The sequence below is a fragment of the Leptonychotes weddellii genome, chromosome 10 (assembly GCF_054177405.1).
Source record: "Leptonychotes weddellii isolate Sample4059 chromosome 10, ASM5417740v2, whole genome shotgun sequence".
Lineage (NCBI taxonomy): Eukaryota > Metazoa > Chordata > Mammalia > Carnivora > Phocidae > Leptonychotes > Leptonychotes weddellii.
The window spans coordinates 50,744,118-50,765,575 of NC_138378.1; the positions used below are offsets into that span (position 1 = coordinate 50,744,118).

At 41.2% G+C, this 21,458-nt stretch overlaps 1 protein-coding gene across 1 annotated transcript; it reads right to left on the reverse strand.

Annotated features, from left to right (window-relative positions):
• Positions 1-578: 578 nt before the first annotated feature.
• On the reverse strand, positions 579-11,363 carry PDCL3 (phosducin like 3). The gene is made up of 6 exons (XM_006734416.3): positions 11,210-11,363; positions 9,004-9,130; positions 6,844-6,934; positions 6,438-6,581; positions 5,455-5,663; positions 579-3,320 (listed from the first exon to the last, which is right to left on the reverse strand). The coding sequence occupies exons 1-6, from the start codon at positions 11,213-11,215 to the stop codon at positions 3,178-3,180; spliced, it is 720 nt and encodes a 239-aa protein (XP_006734479.1). The 5' UTR covers positions 11,216-11,363; the 3' UTR covers positions 579-3,177.
• Positions 11,364-21,458: the final 10,095 nt, after the last annotated feature.

Genomic DNA, 21,458 nt, shown 5'->3' on the forward strand with positions numbered 1-21,458 from the left:
GAAAGTAGAAGGGGGTTAAGTCCAAAAAGGGCACATGCCAATTGTCTGTCCCTCTGAAGAAGCTTACCCAGCCAACTTTTGCCCACCTTCCGTCTGGCAATCTGTAGCTCCAGGGAGGCTAGAAGCTTAATCTTTTAGCTGATCCCACTGCTGTTGGGAGTAAAACTGGAGAATCCTGGATATTTGATAGGCAAGTAGTAGTCTCTGCCACAGAACCTAAACGTTCTCACTGTCTGAGGCTCCTCATTAAGGAAAAGACTGAAATCAAGATGATAATTTACTGGAAGAAAGTCCTAAGAAATGTGGCAGAGAATAAGGTCAAAAGCACAGAGGGAGGGTTTAAACTTGGAGCGCAGACACATCTTCAATGGAGACTGAATGGAACAGAAAGAGCAGACAGACCACTGTGTAGGTGTGTGGTGGTTAAGACTGGAAGCCAAGGGGATTCCTCGTAGCATGCAAGTGACAAGGTCTCTTGTCACGGAGGTCACTGAGTTGTGGTGGGAGGGGGTCCGCGTGCAGAAGGCTGAAACCTGGACCATCTGCTGTGTGCATGTAAACAGTATCAAAAATGCGTGTTGAAAGCCACATGTCAAAAAGGTTATATTTATGAGTAACAACCGGTTTCCATAAGCAGGACAAAATCATTTCATAGGAACATGTTTCTAAAGTAGGCAACACAGTCATAACACATTTGGCCTGTCACACTTGAAAAGCACTCTGTTAAAATCTAGTCTCGTTACATAAGAAAACTGAATCTAAAGTTGGAGGTAACAAATGACAAAAAAAATTTAGGCACCGGTGACAGAGGACACCCTTCTTAACATTCCTTTCATAACTCTCCTAAAGTGCCTTTTGTATGCAGTACAACTTTCCTCAAGTACTTCTGAGCCACCCACCTTGGAAGCTCTGTGGCAGACACCTGCTGAACCAATGCTCTGCAACCTTGGGGAGTGAAGATATAAATTTAGGTTTGCAATGAGATAGGCGTATACAACTCATCTACATCCTTTTCTTCCTCTAGAAATAAGGAAAATAAGGAAGAATAAATTGTATTTGATTATATAGTCTTACTCCACTTCACTTCTCCCAATTATTATCCCAACTTTTACCAATCACTTAAGAAAGGGCTACCTTGCATTTGCTTAACCCCCTTCCCCATAATCCTTTCCTCCGAACACTGGAAGACAGCGAGCCTAGGTCTCATTCTTGTTCACTTTCCCTGATCACTGTGTGTTGCTGCTGTGGAATTAGATGAACTCAATACTTAAGCATCGAATTGTATCACCTCGGTCACATCACAAATACTCCACATGAAATAGAAAATTAGTGGGGGTGCCCGGGTGGCTCAGTCGTTAAGCGTCTGCCTTCAGCTCAGGTCATGATCCCAGGGTCCTGGAATCGAGCCCTCCATCGGGCTCCCTGCTTGGGGGGGAACCTGCTTCTCCCTCTCCCACTCCCCCTGCTCGTGTTCCTGCTCTTGCTCTCTGTCAAATAAATAAATAAAATCTTAAAAAAAAAAAAAGAAAAGAAAGAAATAGAAAATTAGTGGTAAATATTATGGCAAAGTCTCCCAAAATTTACTTAAAGAAATTTGCAGGTCAGGTTCTAAATCACAATACTGATTTTAGGAGAGAGATGTTTCTATTTAAATCAAGTTGAGTCAGCATGACTAAACAGCTGCCTGGGGCCTGGGTGCCATGTGGCCAGACAGGGCTCATCAGCCACTTCCAGAGGCACCCGAGCTGGTGTTGAGCTCACACTACGAGCCTCAGCCCAGCATGAAGGCAAGATTATGAGACAGTTTTCACACTTACATAGATCAAAGTAGCATAGTGAATATTTAGAACTACATCCTGCATGGGCTCCACAGTGGAATAAATCCTGCTGTTTTCCATCACGGTGGACACTGCCCCCCACCACGCTCAAGTATTGTTCTCTCGAGAGCTGTGCGCACTGCAGTTCTCAAGGAAATGCAGCACTCAAGCTTTTCACCTTTATTCTTCCCAAAGCATTTCATTTTAATGTCAGCTAACAATAAAAAATCAAAGAAGGCAACTCTCCCACAAAACCCATGGAACTAGCATGTGAGTGATAGAACTGACTACACTTTTATCAGCCTGCAATTAAAATTTCATGAAAAATCTTTCAATAAAATGTTACACGGAGTACATTTTTAAAAGCAGCGCTGGCTCTCATGTGTGTAGAAAAACAAATATTCACTAACACAGACACTTCTGACAGACAAAACGGGTCACAGCTGTTTGTTACTCCTTGGAAGTACAGCAAAAATGAATTTTGTAATATAATCTGAAGGAACTCCAGGCCCTCTATAATTCATATTTTTAAGATTCAAACCCGCATTAAATACTGCACCATTCAACATAAACATGAGAGAATATTTCCCCTAATTTTTCTGTTAACATCAACTTGATAAGAAATGTTTAAATGCTAAGAGGATTCTAGTTCAGAAAATACCTTCATGCTTTTTACTAATTGAGATACAATTTATGTGTTTATTATCTGTTTACAAAAAAGAATTTAAGGTGGCCTTTTACAGTATTAACTGTTTCTCAACAGTCTGAGACAAAAATTATTTTAACTAGAAAAAAAACATTTAACCAAAAACGGCAATAAACTGGAATCTTTCAGTTACTGCTTTGACAAGACAATGTTTTATAAAAATTATTGCCTATTTCTTCTAAATAGGACAAATACTAAGATTTTTCCTATCAATCATTCCTTTAATAATTCTGTTGCTATCCTTATAAAATAAAAAAATAAATGATAATGTAACTACAAGGCTTAGTTTGCAATTTTTCCACTGTATAACTTAGTCACATTAAAAAATCACTCCACATTCCCTCTTATGTAGTTATATGTGGACAAATGGTGAACAGACAGTTTTATAGCTTAAAATATAAGTGAGGAAAATATAGACATCTGCCATACCAAGAGCTGGTTTTTATTTTTTTAAGAAAAGGTTATTAATTTAAAAAGAGAGTTCTAAGAAATGTAATAGGATTCCCAGCAATGATGACTTCTGAGATCTATGAGATTTGAAATGTAATTATAAAAAGGCTAAAATCCAAAGAGCATTTCTACTTCTTCTTTTTTAAAAAAATCCAGATGATTTGTCACATCAAGGAAGTCTGGCACATTACCAAGGCCATAGTCTTAGTCATCCTCAGAATCGCTACCCCTTCTTGTGGGGATGGAGCACCTCACTGAGGATAGCAAAGCATCTTCAACTGGTTTCTTAGGGTTTTCCTCCAAGTCTGTCTTGATTGCTCCAGACTCTGACAGTTTCCACTCCAACTCTATGTGATAAAGAAAAACCAGATTACCTAAGGCAGTTGGCATGGGACCCTCACCCTCAAGCCCATTAAGCCAGTTTTCTCTAAGCAGAAACTATGCAGTAACATTTGATGATAATTTTAGTGCTGTAATTATAAGGTACCTAGAAGGAAAGCAAAAAATCAGACCTTTAAGAAGGAAAACAAAATACTTTCACTTTTTCAGAAGAGGAGATCAAATGAGATACTATATATATATTTGAATCTATATGGTAACTAAAATGAAAAACAAAGACTAAACCTGTCTTCTAATGACTACAGTTTCTGGACTTGCACAATTTCCCAGGAAAGAAATCAGCATGAAACATTTAAAGGAAATACTTTTCACAGTCCTGCTGGCAATCTAATTTTAGTTAACAAAAGGAAATTTTTAGGCCTCATGTCCAGTATCTCAATCTATTAGAGTCAAAGGATAAATGTATGACAACATCCTAGAACTTATACATTTGCTCCAAGTAATAAAAACAGTACCAAGAAAATAAAGAACCAGTGACTAAAGCCTTGGTTCCTGTATGTCACTCTCTTATAATCAATGAAACTCCACATGGGTGTGAGACCTTATGAAGTGAAATCAAGGGATGTCTTTTCCACTGCAGAAAAGACCCCAGGCAGAACTAAGGGACTACATAAGACACTCTACAGCAAAGAGACTGGTTTAAGTGATACTCTGCTAATTAGGTACCTCCATTAAAATGTGACAACCAATTTTATTTAAGTCATATTAATTTAAAGTGCTCCATGAAGATCAGTAACACCAGTATTTAAAGTTCTTGGTACCTCAGTTGAATGTTATGAAAATTCAACAAATTTCTTAAAAAAAAAAAGAAAAAGAAAAACCTTAATTCTGATTCTTGACTCAAGAATATATTTAGATCCACCATTCATATGTATTGGTGTAGGTATTAATGTTATTGTTCACTTACACACAATAATTATTATTTTATAAGTTCACTAATGCTCAGATAATACTTTTTCTAGAAATAAAGACAGGACCTCCTATCCTACATCCATCTTTCCCCTCATGGTACATTCAAAAGACCAGAGTAAGATGCAAGCATATACTTAGTTTGAAATGCAGTATGCCTCTGAACACTGGCATAATGCCTAACTGTTGTTAACGTGTGTGTATGTATGTGCAGAGATGTTAATACTTATCCCAGTTGAGTATCTTATATAGTTATATAAAATAGTATATAAAGTCATATTTTAACATATGTTTTTAAAGCACAGGTGGACATTATTTCAATAATGAGTGACTTAGGAGGATGCCCTCGGGCCTCAGGTTCTCTCTTTCATGTTGTAAGTGTATACATATTTTGACACCTCGTGTAACAGGTAGAAAGGAATAAAAAAAAACATCCTTCAGGAATAAAAGGATACATCCTTCAGGAGTTAAGAGGCAGAACTCAATAACCTTTAATTTAACTTAAAAGCCACTAATATATTCAAATGAGAAAATATTCCCATAGGTATTATATACATATGTATGCATACACACACACACACATATAAATATCTATCATATAAATATCTATCAATAACTTGTTCATGTGATTTTTCTTTTTTTTTTTTTTTAAGATTTTATGTATGTATATGGTGGGGGGGGGGCATGAGCTGGGGGGAGGGCCAGATGGAGAGGGAGAAGCAGACTCCCCACTGAGCAGGGAGCCCGATGTGGGGCTTGATCCCAGGGCCCCAGGATCATAGCCTCGAAGGCAGAAGCTTAACCAACTGAGCCACCCAGGCGCCGTTAATGTGAATTAAACAAAAAATGAAGGTTGAGCTATAACTTAAAATGTATCCAACTATAGGGACAAACAAAATATATTAGACATTAACATTAAATATACATACTTTAAAATCCAGTGTGCCCCCTTTTAACAGAATTATTAGAGCCCAGTTATAACTGCCCGCAATGACTCATTTAATGAGAGATCAAACGTGTTTCTTCCCTTTTAGCAATCACTCACACAGTGGCAAAGATGACTTTGACAAATCATCATGACACATGTCTCTTCAAAAGAACCATCCCTTCATCATCTCTAACATGCACTGGTCATTGCTCACGTGCCCTGCACCATCTCAAAGAGGTCCTTACCCTCTATTGTCAGGTTCATGCCACCAAACACCAGAGGTCCAATAAATTGAGCCTTGATATCTCCTTCAAGGTAAACAAATACTGTAGGCAGATTCCTATCAGGATAATTGGGTATGCAGGTTGTTGAAATGGCTTTGATAAATTTGACATCAGGAAACTTCCTGGCAAGTCCACTGAAGTGCTGATTTATGAGGGCACAGAGGGGAATCCTGTGAAATAGAAATGGGAAACAATGGTGAGAGAGGACCCCTATAAAACAGAAATAGAAGCAACTATGATTCTGCATTTACACAGGGCAAAGCTCTACTACCCTTCTACCTACGTAAACCCTCATAATAGCTTCACAAGTGATTCTGCTACTCCAGCCAAGATGAATTAACATTTTTTTTTAAGAAACATTCTAATATGTTCAGGGAAAATGAAGAACTCAAAATCCAAAATCCATTTTAATTTGACTCAGTAAGTCAGAAAAACAGCTTCAATGTAAAAGATAATTGTTTTGCCCATCTATATGAAAGAACATTCAAGATTCAGAAGGTGAGAAAGCATTTCCTGCTTTAAAAAAAACCTCTACACAAGTACAGTAGAATACAGATGGAGCTGAGAAACAGTGGAGGGCCACTGCATCACTTGCCTGGAACAATTATTATAAAGGTCACCCCCCGACATCTATGAGAATGATTCACTACATGGAATTTTGAAATGTAGAGTTTCTCTAGAAGGATAAATAAGGAATTTGTTTCCAATAAAAGCAATCTTCATTGCTACAATGTAACAAAAGCATTCTTTTTAGTCACAAATATTAATTTTAAAGTCTGAAGACAAAAATTAGGCATTAGGTTTGGGCAAATCAGCAACAAAATACAACACTAGTAAAAAACAAAACAACACAAAACAACAAACCTCCAAAGTGGATTAAGCCCAAGATGTCTAAGACATAAATTCAAATTAACATTTAAGGACAGTGCATAAGATCAGCTCACCCTTGTTTGTAAAGATGCAAGATTACCCACAAGCCCTCACCGGCTTTGGTAACTTCTTGAACATAATCCTTTCCTGAGATCTCCAAAACTTCTCCAAATTTATTCTTCAGTTGAGTTGCTTTCCACTCAGCCAGTCTTTGCTGCCTGCACAGCACAAAGAGGAGAGAGACATCTTACACGTACACCCCACATACACACACACACCTTTCACAGAGCAACCTTTATAAAGATCCAGGTTTATTTGCCACACAGCAAAAGTCTAAGATCACTTCACCAAGACCTGCAATATTACTACTTAATTACAGTCCTTTCCAAAAGTTATCTCGGTAAGAAAATTAACTTTGCAAAAAGACACACATTTTAGTGCCACACAAAAAACCAAACAGTCCCTCTGGGTGGCACTAACCTGTACATTTCAATAGCACGTTCATCTTCTTCATTAAATTCATCTTCATTATCCTCCAGCTCTTCCAAAGTCATATCTTCGTATGTTTTCACTGAATGTAGTTAAGTTAGCAAAAACCAAAAAATGTAAAAGATGAACAAACTTGCATTTTGTTTTCCCTCCTTTATTTTTCTCCTAAAGATGTGCATGCAACACCAAGCCAAAGTAAAACTCATTCACCAAAACCAAAATAAAAAATACTGAAGGTCTTCCACTAGTAAGAACTTTAGGGTGTTTTAAAAAGAACCATGTTGACAAATGCAGCAGGATTGACTCTCCTACCTCCACACAATAGTAAGGATATGAATGATAAGTTGCCTAAGTTTATAAAGCCAGAGAGTTGTATTTGCCTGAACTCACCTGGTCTGCTCTTCAAGCACATACACCATGGACCGCTGTATTAACAGTTCTATCTCTGAGGGCAGGGGAGGATACCAGTGGGTGTCCCCAGCATAGTCTTTCTAGAGTTAAAGGGATTATTGTCTTGGTCTTCTCTTGTGAATAGTAGGCAGCTCTCTTTTAACCAACTGCTGTAAAATCTTGATTTTTTATTGCCATAAGCATTCTTGCTTCTTGACATCAAATCAGATTTTTGTCCCCCAACCCCAAGTCTATCACTATACAAACTGCTCTTAGCAAAGTCAACAATGACCTCCACTTCCTGACTGATGAGCAGCACTGATCCAACCCACCATTGCCTCCTCTTTGAAAGATGGTCCTCCTCTAGCTTCCAGGATGTCTTCTCTCCTACTATCTCTACAGCTGCCCCTCCTCTGGACCTTTGCTGACCTGACTCCTTTTTTATCTATACCCACACCTCTGGTGATTGCATCTCATGGCTTTATGCCTCCAGCCCATATTTCTCTAATTTAGAGAAAAACATAGCCAACTGCCTACTTGCCATCTCTATTTGACTAATAAAAATTTCAATGTTTCTATGTCCTAAATAGAACGTTTGATCCTAGCTCCAAACTGTTGCTCACCAAGCCCTCCTCATCTCAGTTGGTGGTGATGGCTATCCTTCAGGCTGCTCAAGCCCAATGCCTGATAGGCATCCTTCACTTACTTTTTCTCACAGCCCTCATAGGATCCACCAGCAAATCTTATTGGCCCTACCTTCAAATTATTTCCAGATCTGACCACTTCTCCTCACCCCTTCCACCAACACCATGTGGGCAGGTCTAAGCCAATGGTATACTTCTTGCCTGAATTACTGCAGTAGTTTCCAGACTAATCTCCCTACTTCCTGACTTGATCCCCATCTTCCATACTTGGAAAGGCAGGAGCAGGAGGGTGCTGTCAGCATGTCAATCCTCTGTTCAAACCTCCAGTGACTTCCACCCGACCAGACATAAAAGCCAAAGTCTTTGTTAAAAGATACCAGGTCCTCAATGGTTTGACCCCTAGTTGCCTCTCTGAACTTACTACTCTTTCCTAGTCATACTGGCTTCCTGGCTGGTTCTCCAATGTGTTCTTCACTCACTTAAGTAGCTCAATTCAAATCCCTCAGATCTACTCAAGTGTCACTCCCAGTAAGCCTCTCTCTAACGCTATCTAGAATTATACTCACCCTTCCCACAACCCTTTCTCGGCTATTTCCCTGCCTTATTTTCCTATATTTACTTATGTATTGCTTATTGCCTTTCTCTCCCACTAGAATATAAGTCCTATAAAGACAGGGATTTTTGTCCAGCCTGTACATAGCTAAAGCCCCAGTGCTCAGAATAACACCTGGCAGACAGTCATCATTCAATAAACATGCACTGGATAAATGCTTTCTAGTGAATCCATCTCTAAATTAGCTTTAACATGTAAGAAGACAAAAGTACTAGCCCCTGTGATCAGTGGGGCATTAAGTCAAGACTCAGAAATATTTTCTCCAGGATTATCATGTGCTCATCTGACACAGACAAGAAACTGTGGAGATGTGGAAATTCTATAGCCCAGCAAGTTGAAGGTTAGAGACAGCCTGTGACTCCCTTGAGGTCCCAGAATAGTGTCCATCCCAGCACTCCAATGCCGGTTCCCAATTCCTGCTCAGAGCATCCTTCTACTAAAGCAGTTAGAGGCTATCTTAACCCAAAGAGAGACAAAACAAATAAAGAATATAAACAATCTCACCAATTGACTGCTGAAGGACTCGCTGTTCTTCTTCTGCCTCCTTTTCCAAATCTTTCACACTTTCCTTTGAGGGCAAGATACCCTTTTTGCGTAAGATGTCATTCCACTCAGTGTCTGCATTGGGGTCCTAGTGGAAATGGACCAAGAATACTATGAGTGCAAAGTCCATTATAAAGGGTGCCATGTTGGGGAAAGGTGGTGGGAAGAGGAATTCAAGTCAAATTATTCTACGGCCTATCTCTGAGAAAGTGTCAAAAGATCCACAGCCCCTATTCTTTTCCTGTCCTCCACTCCACTTCACCCTCCCCACACAAGACACACACACCCAGGAACTAGTCTTGGGTAAAAATCAGGATATGATGTGCAGATCGGCATCAATGCTCACACCAAGGCCCTAACCTGGCTCCTATTCAATTTTTATTAATGACTCAGAGTGACTCATTCAACAGATACTAAGTACTTGTGGCAAGTGCAATGATCAACAGGCTGTTGACCTAGAGAGTTATAAGGGGTCTGCATTCCACAGGATAGGCAGGGATATTCTCTCAGAAGTGGACATTTAATCATCACTGGAAGTTGAGAAGGAACCAGACGTGAGGAATGAGAACTTAAGAACTTACTTTCCAGGCAGAGGGACCAGCATGTGGAAAGGGCCCAAGAGCAGAGATAGGAGGCTCTCAAAGTTCTAAGTGGCTGCAATAGAATCAGAAGGAGGAGAGCCTGAAGGCAGGCTGACAAATTCTCTAATGGCCCAAACCTGAGAGGGAGAACTGAGACCCTGAGGAACAGCTCACAATGCCTAACACTTACTGAGTACTAGGTGTTGGGCACTCTGTGAAGCCCTTTACCTGTACCTACTTAGTTAATCCTCACAAGCCTAGGAGAGACATGACATTTAGAAGACACTGCCATGCTGGAACAAGTCAAATTTACCAGGATCAAATGTCAGAAGGATAAATGTCAAAGTGGGCTCTATTTCCTGAAGCCGGCTAGCCAAACACTGGTTTTGCTTGGCTTGGCAGGAACACTGCTAATGGACCGGGTCTGGAATAAGAAATCAATGAGCGCTGTGGAAAGGGCACTAGCACAGCCAGGCTCCAGCCCCAACTCCATGTCACTGTCTTGCTGAGCTGTATCAAAAGAAAACGAACAGAATCCTTTCAACAGGGTGGTCAGGGAAGGCCTCTGAAGAGATGACATTTCCAAGCAGGGTCCTGAAGGATAGAGAATACAAAGGAGGCCAGGGCAGCCCAGGAGCTTCCCCTTCAACATTGAAGAGTGTCTGGCTTCTGGCAGACAGACTGTATTTGTAGATGCTTATCCTCTCCAGCTCCCAAGGCCTCCTGTCCCAAACCCGTACTAACTCTATTTCTCATTGGCCACTAAGCCAGAGACGATTTAACCAGAATTCCTGACTACAGTGAAGTCTGGGAAGCAGGAGAATGACCTTTGACAGAGGGTCCTTCGACAGTGACAGAATTTAGTTGTCACAGATTTTTGTTAATTCCCATGATGTCTTCATTTATTTTCTTTCATTTTTAGTCCTATTAGACAATTCCTGATACAAAAAAAAGGGACAAAACTAGGGGATTTGGTTTTATCTATTTTAAGACAGAAAGTAACAAAGGAGAGGGACCCTAGGGATGAGCTCTGAGAGCCATGGAATCCGAGAGGGAGTGCACCTCAACCTGCACATCAACGTTAGGGGGGAAATGGATGTTAACTAAACCTTCACCCAGCTCTAAGTGGACTCAGGAACATAAGCTCCGCCACTGTTTTACGTTATGAGACCTCCAGGCGGGACCCTTCCCTTCTTCGAGCCTGTTTCCACATCCACACAACGTGCCCATAACACACTCAGGAGCTAAGAGAATTAAGGAACAGGAAGTAACACTGTCCGGTGGGATGCTGCGAGTCCTTCACAGACTTCACGGGATCCGACCTTAAAGAAAGATGGCCCCAAAAGACTGAGATTTGAGGGGTGAGACACATACGGTTGGGGAGACCCAGCCCGCGGGTCCTTGCCGGACCACGCCTGCCCTGTCGCACTGCGCCTGCGCTGGGCCTAGAATCGCGTGATCTTTCGCGTGCCGGTGGCGCCCGGCGCTTCCCACGGTCCCAACCCCGACGGTCCGCTGCTGCCACGGACCCAGCGGGACAAACGAGCTGCGGTAGATTCCAGGCCTCGGACCCCCAGGTTCTTTACCTGCATCTTGTCTAAAATCGCTCAAGTCAGGCCACAGCGGCGCCCCCACCCCGCCTCTTCTGCCAGCCCGGCCTTTGCCCCGCCTCCTAAGGGTGAGCGGGGCGGAGCCAGGGAGTAAGCGAGGTCTCTGAGTCTGCGCCCGCTCCTCAAGAAACGGGGCAGAAACTGTGCGCATGCGCAAGGGGGTGCTGTCCGCTCTCTGTTGGTGTCGCTGGCTTCACGTGACCCGGAGCCAGTTCTCGGCGCTACCTTATTAGGGCAAGGCTCCGTACTTGGAAAGGTGGAGCGGGATGGAGGAGGTACTCAGTTTTATGCGCCATCTCATGCCGCAGAGCCAATCCTAGTAAAAGAGGGCTTGGCTCAAGAAGTCAAATAGAAATGTGTTTCAGTGATCCCGTGTTACAACTAAAAATGATGCAGGGTCATCCGGAATTCACTCGCTATCATTTCAGCGTCCGATAAGGCGATTAATTCATAAGACACATATTTATCAAGAGCCTGCTAAGTACCAGGTACTATTGTAGATTCTGCGGAGACAGCAGTCGTCACAACAAAAACAGAAAGGTGAAAGTCATTTCACCTGGTTAAGCCTCAGGCAGTCCATATTTGCAAAAGTGCTTAGCTCTATGCAGGCACACAGGAGACAGGAGTAAAAATCAGAATCTGAATTGTAAAATGCAGGTGCTGGGCTCCAGGCTTCTGCCTACACAGCATTCCGATTTGAGTTAAGAAAGCAATATCCCTCCAGGGACACCTGGGCTAACGTGCCGCCTCTCGGCAATGAAGCAGACACAGATAATACACATCCACACATCTGTGGAGTAGGCATACGGGAGGCTCCCAGCTTTGGCAATGCATTAGAACCACCTGGGAATCCAAACACTTCACTTATGATGGGGTTCCATCCTCAGTTAAATTAAATTCCTGGAGATGAAAGCTGGAAATGGTATTTTCTTAAAGATCCTCACGTGTTGCTAACATGCAAAACCATTGATACAGAGTGAATAAAATGAATCCTTGAGGGCAAGGAGCTTTGATTTTATAATTTATAAGGATTTTTAATATTTCCTAACTACTTACCACAGAATTATAGGTCTCCAGAAACATTTGTTTATTCATTTATCTGCAGCAAACGGTGAATGAATCGTCCCTGGTCTTACTACCAAAATCAGGACCCAGACTAGTTCGGGTGGGTTTGGCTCTATGCTAAGCTTTGCGTCCCCTCCAGAGCAATAGAGAGGGTGCTGTTACATCCTTTCTTCATTCCCAGCCCTAGCTATTTCCAGAGCCCAAGACCTACCCCCACCTCGTGATCCCTCTCTCCAGAGGAGATTGACAAGCCAAAGTCTCAAACTCTACCACCTCCTCTGCAGAAATGTGCCTCTCCCACTTTTGTCAAACACTCTTCCATTATACTAAATCACAGTCTCTCCCACCTCCCTAGAGACCTCTGTCCATCATTCTGTCCATCACTCTTGGATCTGGACAAAGTAATTAGGGCTCAGGAGAAAAAAATTAGAGCCATAAGAAAAGAATTGGAAAATAATTTTCTGTTTGTAAGTCATATGACATGATAGCATACTTGGAAAACCTGAAAGAATCAAGTCTTAAATTCATACTATAATATGAGATTTCTGTATAGGAGCAGCATATAAAATTAACATACAAAAAATAGCCTTTGTATTTACAATGACAAACTAGAAGATACGGACATTAATTACAGTAACAACAGAAAATAAAAAAGAACTTAGGAATAAACTCAAAAAGTGTACAAAAACCTACATGGAGAAAATTATAAGACATTTCTGAAAATACAAAAATACAAAAGCAGACTTGAACAAATGCAAAGAAATCGCTCCTCTTTGGATGGGATGACTCAACATCACAGAGATGTCAATTTTCTCCAAGTTCATGCGTAAAATTTAACACAATCTTAATTTTAAAACCCAAATATTTTCTGAGGCTAGACAGGTTGATTCTCAAGTTTTTATGATGAAATAAACAGCAAGAATGGCAGACCGAGGGGACAGCCAGCCTCTACCAGATTTTAAAACAATGTGCGTGAACAGACAAATAGATCAATGGAGCAGCATGTTCAGAATTAATCTAAAAATAGGCAAAGTACATACAAAATTAGTGTATGCTTAGGATGACATCTCAATCTGATGGGGGGAGAGGTGGAGTTTTTAATAAATGGTGTTGGGGCCGTTGGACAGCCGTTTGAAAACAGATAAAATTGGATATGTACTTCCTGGTGTATATCAGATTAAAAATTGAAAACTAAAAGCCTAGAGGAAATAATGAGATAATTTCTTTATAACCCAAAAGTGGAAAAAGCCTTTGATGACTGTTACTTAAAAATCCAGAAAATCAAATGAAAATAATGATAGATTTGACAACTTAAAAAAATCTTTTTCTGCCTTAGAATAATGAACACCAGCATGCTACCTTTTGTGTAAAATAAAAGGTTAAATAAGAATACATATGGGGGGGCACCTGGGTGGCTCAGTCGGTTAAGCGTCTGCCTTAGGCTCAGGTCATGATCCCAGAGTCCTGGGATCGAGCCCCGTATTGGGCTCCCTGCTCAGCGGGAAGCCTGCTTCTCCCTCTGCCTCTGTCATTCCCCTGCTTGTGTTCTCTCTTGCTCTCTCTCTCTCTCTCTGACAAATAAACAAACAAAATCTTTATTTAAAAAAAAGAATACATATGGGTGGCTTAGTCAATTAAGCATCTGACTCTTGATTTTCACTCAGGCTGTGATCTCAGGGTTGTGAGATTGAGCCCCATGTTGGGTTCCACGCTGAGCATGGAGCCTGCTTAAGATTCTCTCTCCCTCTGCCCCTGCCCCCATGCTCAAGCTCTCTCTCTCTTTAAAAAAAAAAAAAAAGAAAAAGAATACATATGTGTGTATATTCATATTTGCTTAATTTTGCGAAAAGAGAGAAAGAGGAAATCTGAAATTAATGAAATGGCTAACTGTGGCAGTGAGGCGGGGTAGGGGTAGAGATGAGGTGGTAGCAACAGAAAATTAGGTGAGAATCCTCTGATAAACTTTTATTTAGGGGCAAGCAAGTTTTGTGGGGCCTGAAACACATTCAGTCTTGGAGGATCTCTTTAAGAATCTATCACTTACATGTGGAATCTAAAAAAAAAAAAAAAAAAAATCATAGAAAAAAGAGATACAATCTTTCTTACAAGGAGAAGAGTTTTTTTCTTTTTTTCTTTCATTTTATTGTATCTATATGAGAAGATGGGTGTTAGCTGAATCATTTCACGGCATATGTAAATCAAACCATCATATTGTATGCCTTTAACTTATAGAATAATGCATGTCAATTATTTTTCAATAAAACTAGAAAAAATTATAGGGAAAAAAGAGTGTAAAGGGGTCCTGAGACCCCATTTGAGAGCTTTTGAAAATGTTTGTTTAGGGATTAAATGTGATTATCTCCTAGAATAATGTCTACACAGAATAGGCAGGCATTCAACAAATGTTTTTTAAAACGACATTGACTTAGAGGGGAGGGGGGGTGCGAGGATGGGTTAGCCTGGTGATGGGTATTAAAGAGGGCACGTTCTTCATGGAGCACTGGGTGTTATGCACAAACAATGAATCATGGAACACTACATCAAAAACTAATGATGTAATGTATGGTGATTAACATAACAATAAAAATTAAAAAAAAAAAGACATTGACTGTGATATGGCAAGAACAGTAAGTTTATTATGCTATCTTTCCTGTCCTTATAATTTGTTACATAATATAATGTAAACATACAAAAAAGGAAGAAATGAAGTATAATTTCTATGTTGAGTAGAGATTAGCCTGTATAAATATTATGATGACATTTGACCCAATAAAAATAGAAAGTTTAAAAAATACAAAATTATGAATATAAAAGTGGGCATGAAAGTAGACATTTATTTAAATGGAGAAATAGTAACAAATTACCAATTTTAAATAGCTGACAAATACCACAGACATCACAAAATCCAGAGAAATAACATAATATTTCTATTAATTAATTCTGACCCATCTATATGATATCATAGATTAACTTCTGGCTTGTGTATATTGTTGGAGAGGGAGAAATTTCCTTCTCTACCCCACTTCCTAGTGTTATGCTCCCTAGTTTAGGAATTAAATTGATATGAGATAGATTAACAAGAAAAAAACCAAAGTTGTATTAAGTGCACATGAAGGCCCAATATTAAATTGAGACCTAAAGAAATGACCAAGGCAGGCAGTTTTTATACATATTGGACCAACAGATAATAAATTTGTAAGAAATTGACAGGATAATGAAAACAGATGCTTGGGAGGTTTAACTAGTAAGGAATTCTAAGCAGAATTTGGGCTGAGGTAGTCAGAATAAAAAGTAGCAAGGTTGGGGCACCTGGGTGGCTCAGTCAGTTAAGCATCCGACTCTTAATTTCAGCTCAGGTCATGATCTCAGGGTCATGAGATTGAGCCCCACATGGAGCCGGGTGTCAGGCTCTGTGCTCAGCACAGAGTCTGCTTGAGAGTCTCTCCCTCTGCCCCTCCCCCTGCCTGAGCTCTCTCTCTCTCTCAAACAAATAAATAAATAAATAATCTTTTTAAAAAAATAACAAGGTTTATTTCCACAGCTTTCTCAGCTTTGAATTCCCTATCTCTGGTGATAAGGATGTCATTTTACTTCTTAGCTTGGGGAGGGTATTTTTCATATGGGAGATTTATTTCCTGCTTTTGGGGGGGACAAAGGAGGCTCTGAGTGTCTTATACTGGCTGTTTACTAAGTAACTTTTACTTAAAATAATCAATATGCCAAAGGGGCACATCTGGGGGCAGCCTGCCCTTTGCCCCTACAATATTAAGCCCTGTTTCTACCAGAACTACCTAAATACCTCATTCAAAGATAGACTCCACATGTTACATTTATATCACATTACATTCACTGGCCCTGGAACTTCATGTCACATCACTGGGTGAGAGGCCGGTATTCCTGCAAGTCATTTGTCTCCTGGTTGGCCAGCAGTAACCATGGGTGGAGATAACTGCAGGTACATAAACGTATATCAGTAACTATATCCCCCATTCAACTTTCCCTTAGCCAAATTCCTAAAATATGTGGGACTGCTCTAATACCGTCTGACAAAGAGATGTCACTGTGAATACAACTGGAACATGTGTACCCTGATACTATATGTTGCCTTGGTAACTGAAATACTACAGGCAGAGTGAGGATTTTTTAAAAATAGTGAACAACTTGGTAAAATTCCAATCAAAACAAAGTACAGTCTTCCCTCAGTTTAAAAAAGAATTGCTGTCCTAGTAAATTTGGTGTATTCCTAGAAAAATTCAGCTAAAACTGGACAAAAATATATGCTTAAATTTAAGTAGGTTTCACAGCTATGGGAAAGTCCTATGCCTCGTAGAACATCTAGCATTCCTGAGCCCCAGGGATGCCAGCAATATTCCTCTCCCTATTCAGTCGTTGAGGTGACCAAAAAATTCTCAGAAATGGCTGTCCCTGCCCTCCTTGGAAATCATTGCCAGAACCCAAACTTGTCAAGTTGACATACTCAAAATCAAGTTCACTAATCCTAAGGTCAACAAAGAGGACATTTCTTAAAATGTAAACAAATGCTAAGAAGGATATGGTGTTTTCCAAAGCACAGGATCCTTATCTTATTGGTATAATTTTCCCCAAAACGAACAGCCTACCCCTTCCATAAGCCCTTTTCTACTACATACAAGGAGATAGTTTTGTGCCGTATCAACACTATAAAACTACTTCCAAGAAACAATGATCATGGCTTGTTTGTAAAAATTCACACATGGAAAAAGCCAGTTAATCTCTTTTACCAGTTTTCTCAACTGCAAAATGAAGACAACTTCATGAGGTTGTTGTAAAGATTCAATGATTTAGTACATGTAAAGACTGAAAACAGGGCTGTTCCATGGAAAGGATGTGCAAAATGACCTCCAAAGACCAAAGGAGCCGTAAGACTGAAGGAAAAGGGAAGCCCAGTTTGATGAGAAATGGTTTATTAAGGGGACCAATGCACAGAAGCATGTCTTGGGCAGCTGTCAGACCAGTAGATCTCTACAACATCACCTCTCATAAAACCTGCTTTTATAGACCCAGAGGCTGGGGAATAGTCAAGGTAAACTCCTGGGAAGAAATGTCTGAGAATCATAGGCATTTCTCCAGAGCAGATCAAGGGCATTATTTTCCCAGGGTGTACTTGAGGGTGTGATTAAACAAAAAGAAAGAAGAGTGGAGGGGATGCTGTGCTCAAGAACACTTCAGGTCACAGAGTGGTCATCATGGCAGATTTGTCCAAGATGGCATCAGTCAGGTTCACGCAAATGCCCAGCATGTGGTAGGTGCTCAGTGTTAACTGTTGTTTTTATCATACCTTGCTACAAGACTTACATTACAAATAAAATAGGTTGAGGACTTCTTAAACATGAAGTGGAATCTCATGGAATGCTCTTGGCTTTATATTGTCTGACAGGGTTGAAGGACATATTTAGAGCTTTACCTGCTCCTTGTAAGATGGCCCCCCTCACCCACACCTCACCCCAAACTCAAGCAGGATCTAAGATCTAATAAAAATTCAACCAAGTAAATGTGACAATCTAATTGGCTTTATTAAACAATTTGTGTATCAACAGCATCCCATCTAGCACACAGAGGGGAGCTCTGAGGAGGCATACAAAATGAAGGTCTTTCTAGAAGGATGGAGCAAGAGAATTATTAGCAGAAGAATTATTCCAGGCAAGGTCACTTTCCCTTAGAGGGAAGAACAGAGGGTCTTATCAGGCTGATTACCTTATCTTTCTTTGGGAGATGAAGAGGGTCCATGTGGCAGACTCACTGGTGCCTGTCAAAAAGATTTCTGACTGGCCTATTAAGACTACATTTTGGGGGAGGTTGAAACTGCAATTAGATTATGTACTAAGCCCCAGTTTGGAGACTAGGCCTAAGTGACACCATTTGGGGACTGTGGGACTGATACCTGCACTCCAACCATTTTGGATCCATTGACCTATCAACTTTTTGCTGTTTCTCAGGCCCTTCAAGCTGCAAGGAGGGAAGTGAAGATTCATGTTTTGTGACCCTTCATTCTGATCACTCTAGACTCCCTTGCTCTTTTATCAAACTTGCACACCGTACCCCAGTACTAGTTACATCCCATCCCTTGCCCACTTGGGGCCCAAACATAGCTGTAGAAACACACACCACCAATCCGATTTGCTTTGCTTTACATTTATAACCACACACTCCCAGTGAGCTCCCAGTACTTCATTTCCTAGTCTATTCACTTTCCCTTTTGTTAAAAAGGAAACCACAGGCCCAAAATGGCATCACTTAGGTTAAGGCTCCAAGTCAGTAAACCAAGATAGTACCTAACCTAACTACAGTTTCCACCTCCCACAAATGGAACCTTTAGCCAGTTAACGTGGAATTTCCTGGTCAATCATAGGAAATTTACTGATAGAACCCTTCTGCTCTCCCTTGGAGGACAACCTGGCCTAAACAATGCATTCCTTGCTAAGAAATTCCTTTCCTTTTTTATGCCCTCTCTCTGTCTTTAAAAACCTTTCTTTTATTTGGCTCAGAGAAGCTCCCCCCTACTTGCTTTTGGGACGCTGCCCAATTTATAAATCATTTAATAAAGCCAATTATCTTCAAGTTTACTTGGTTGCATTTTTTTTAACGCCCTGTTTAGAGAACTATTTTACACCTTCTCTTTTCTCAAAATCCCATTGCCCTGTTCGTCTTCTGATTCTCAAAAGATGATCTTGAATCTATTACACCTGGATAAGAAAAGAAATCAGAAAAGAATGTCCCATGCTCCCGCTGGCAGCTCTATCCATCCACACACACTTGAGCCCATTAACTCTACTGTCTTTCCTTGCAACCGTCCTGTCTATGCTACTGAAAAAGAGAAGCACCCCCACCCCCAGCCCTTTATGCAGTGGAGCCCCTGCCATCTTTTGTCCACAGCTGGACTTTGTTCCAGCAAGTATTCGCCCTCCCACTCCTGTGCCCAGAGTGGATTTTATCCTCTCTAGTGGCTCATTACGTCAACACATGAACATGCTGCAATATTTCTAATGTTAAAGACAAAAAAGCCTTCCTTGACCCCGCATTCCCCTCCAACTACAGAGCTTTCCAGCGAAGCTCCTGGAAGACTATGTTCATTGTGTTCATCCCCTCCCTCCCATCCTATTCAACTCACTTCTGTCAGGCTTTTGTTCACGCATTAAATAGGCTTTTGTTGAAGTCACCCTTGACCTCCATGTTGGGAAATCCAATAGCTCATTCTCTTTGCACTTCTTCCTCAGCTTTCAGTAGATTTGACTCTGTTGCTCACTCTCTCCTTCATGAATCCCATTCTTCACTTGGCTACTCCAACTCTCTGCTCTCTTGATTCTCCTACCTTACTGGCTGCTCCCCATGCTGCGTCCTCTTTTCCTCCTAAACTCTCAGCTGGGATTTCACAAAGACTCTGTCCTCAGCTGTCTTCTCTATCTATAGAGATGGGGGATCTCAACTGGTGCATGGTTATAAATATAAATGCCATCTATATACTGAAGCCTTCCAAAATGAACTCCCCACTCCGTCTTTTCCCTGAACCCCGGCTCATAGACCCATGGCCTACCTGGATGTCTGTTGGGTGTCTCAAATTTAACAAGTCAGCCTCAGAATTCGGGGTACCCAACCCCCAACCTTCTCCCTCCAGTGTTCATATCCTGGTAGCATTAGGCTCCACCCTAATGCCTCAGTTTCACTCATATCTCACATGTAACCCAGCCTTAAATTCTGCCACACCCTCTCCTTCCTTCACCCCTCTCACTCCTATCAAGCCACCTTCATGCTCTCCTGAAAACTGCAAGGTCCCAGTGGATGCCCCTCCTCCTACCTTCACTCTACTTCCTACTCCACGGTCAGTTCTCCCCAGAGAAGAAAGGGACCTGTCCTGTTATAAGGTCAGATCATATCAATTTTGTCAACCTTCCTTTGGCTCTACATCATAATTAGAATAAAGTCCAGAGTCCCAATATGCTCAGGCCCCTGGCCCTCCCTGACTTGCCTGCCATTCTCCCCGTCTTTATGTTCCAGCCACACTGGCCTCTTGCTGGTCTGTGTACATGCCAAGCATGATTCTGTCTGGACTTTTGCATTTGCTGTTTCTACTTCCTGAAAACCTGGCCCCAGATTTCTGTGTGGGTCACTTCCTCGCTTCTTTTAGTTTGCTGCTCAGATATCAACCTAGAGAAGACTTCTCTGTGACTCTTTCTACAATTGCAGCCTCTCCCCTCGCCGTCACACCTCTCTTTCACTCATCTTCGTAGAACTTACCTGCCACAATGTTCTAGAGTAATTGATCTAATGATTATCTGTGTCTCGTGTCTGTCTTGTTTACTGTGCCCCTGAAGCCTAAAACAATACTTGGCACATCACACTCTGTTGCTAAATGGGGATTCAAAGTGACAGTGGCTTTCAAGCTTGGTTTTAACAATGAAATCCTTTCTTTCCTTCCACATCAAGGCTGAGTATCTGGTTGACTTGGGATTTTTGTGGTGGCTAGGGGATGGGATGAGGGGGGCCAGTGAGCAGGCTATGGCCTGTGTGGTTTGAGCTGCCTGCTGGTACCAAAGAAGAGAGCATTCAGGCTTTCTTATCAGCTTGTAGAAGTGAGATGCAGAAGGGGAAGAGTAATGGATGTGGCTTAAATCCCTTAGCAGTCAAACATAAAAAATGGAGTCTGACTATTTATTATAGGGGAGAAGAAGTGTGCATAAGATCAGACTGGTGATTTGTCCAAATTAAAGATAAGAATCCTTGGATTTCAGAAGCACAGGGAGTCCTGAGCCAGAAAAATAAAGATAAATCCACACACAGAGAGACTGTAGTAAACTTACACAACACGAATGTGCTAAATATTGTGTATTCATTCTCAGACTCTCCGACTACCCTTTTATGATCTTACTTTTACCACTGGGGCTGGAAGGCTGCAAACTACATTTCACATTTCCCAAACTCCCTTGCCAGCTAGGTTTGAAGGAGATCCTCCCAATCTAAAATGGAAGGCACAGAGAAGCTCTTCTGCTTCCAGTAGCTCCTCTGTCGGTGTTGGAGGCACTGCTTCCCGCTCAGTGATTGCAGCACTCCCTCGGCAGCATCGGTGAAAAGTGCGCACCTGGGGCTCCGGCCCAGGGCTGTTAGCAGCTTCCGATCACTCGGTAAT

What these genes read in the sequence shown, in the direction of transcription:
- PDCL3 (XM_006734416.3), bottom strand. An exon ending in AGTCCTTCAGCAGTCAATTG is followed by an intron (nt 6,935 to 9,003) that starts GTGAGATTGTTT and finishes AACTACATTCAG; the next exon opens with TGAAAACATACGAAGATATG. An exon ending in CATGAACCTGACAATAGAGG is followed by an intron (nt 3,321 to 5,454) that starts GTAAGGACCTCT and finishes TTTATCACATAG; the next exon opens with AGTTGGAGTGGAAACTGTCA.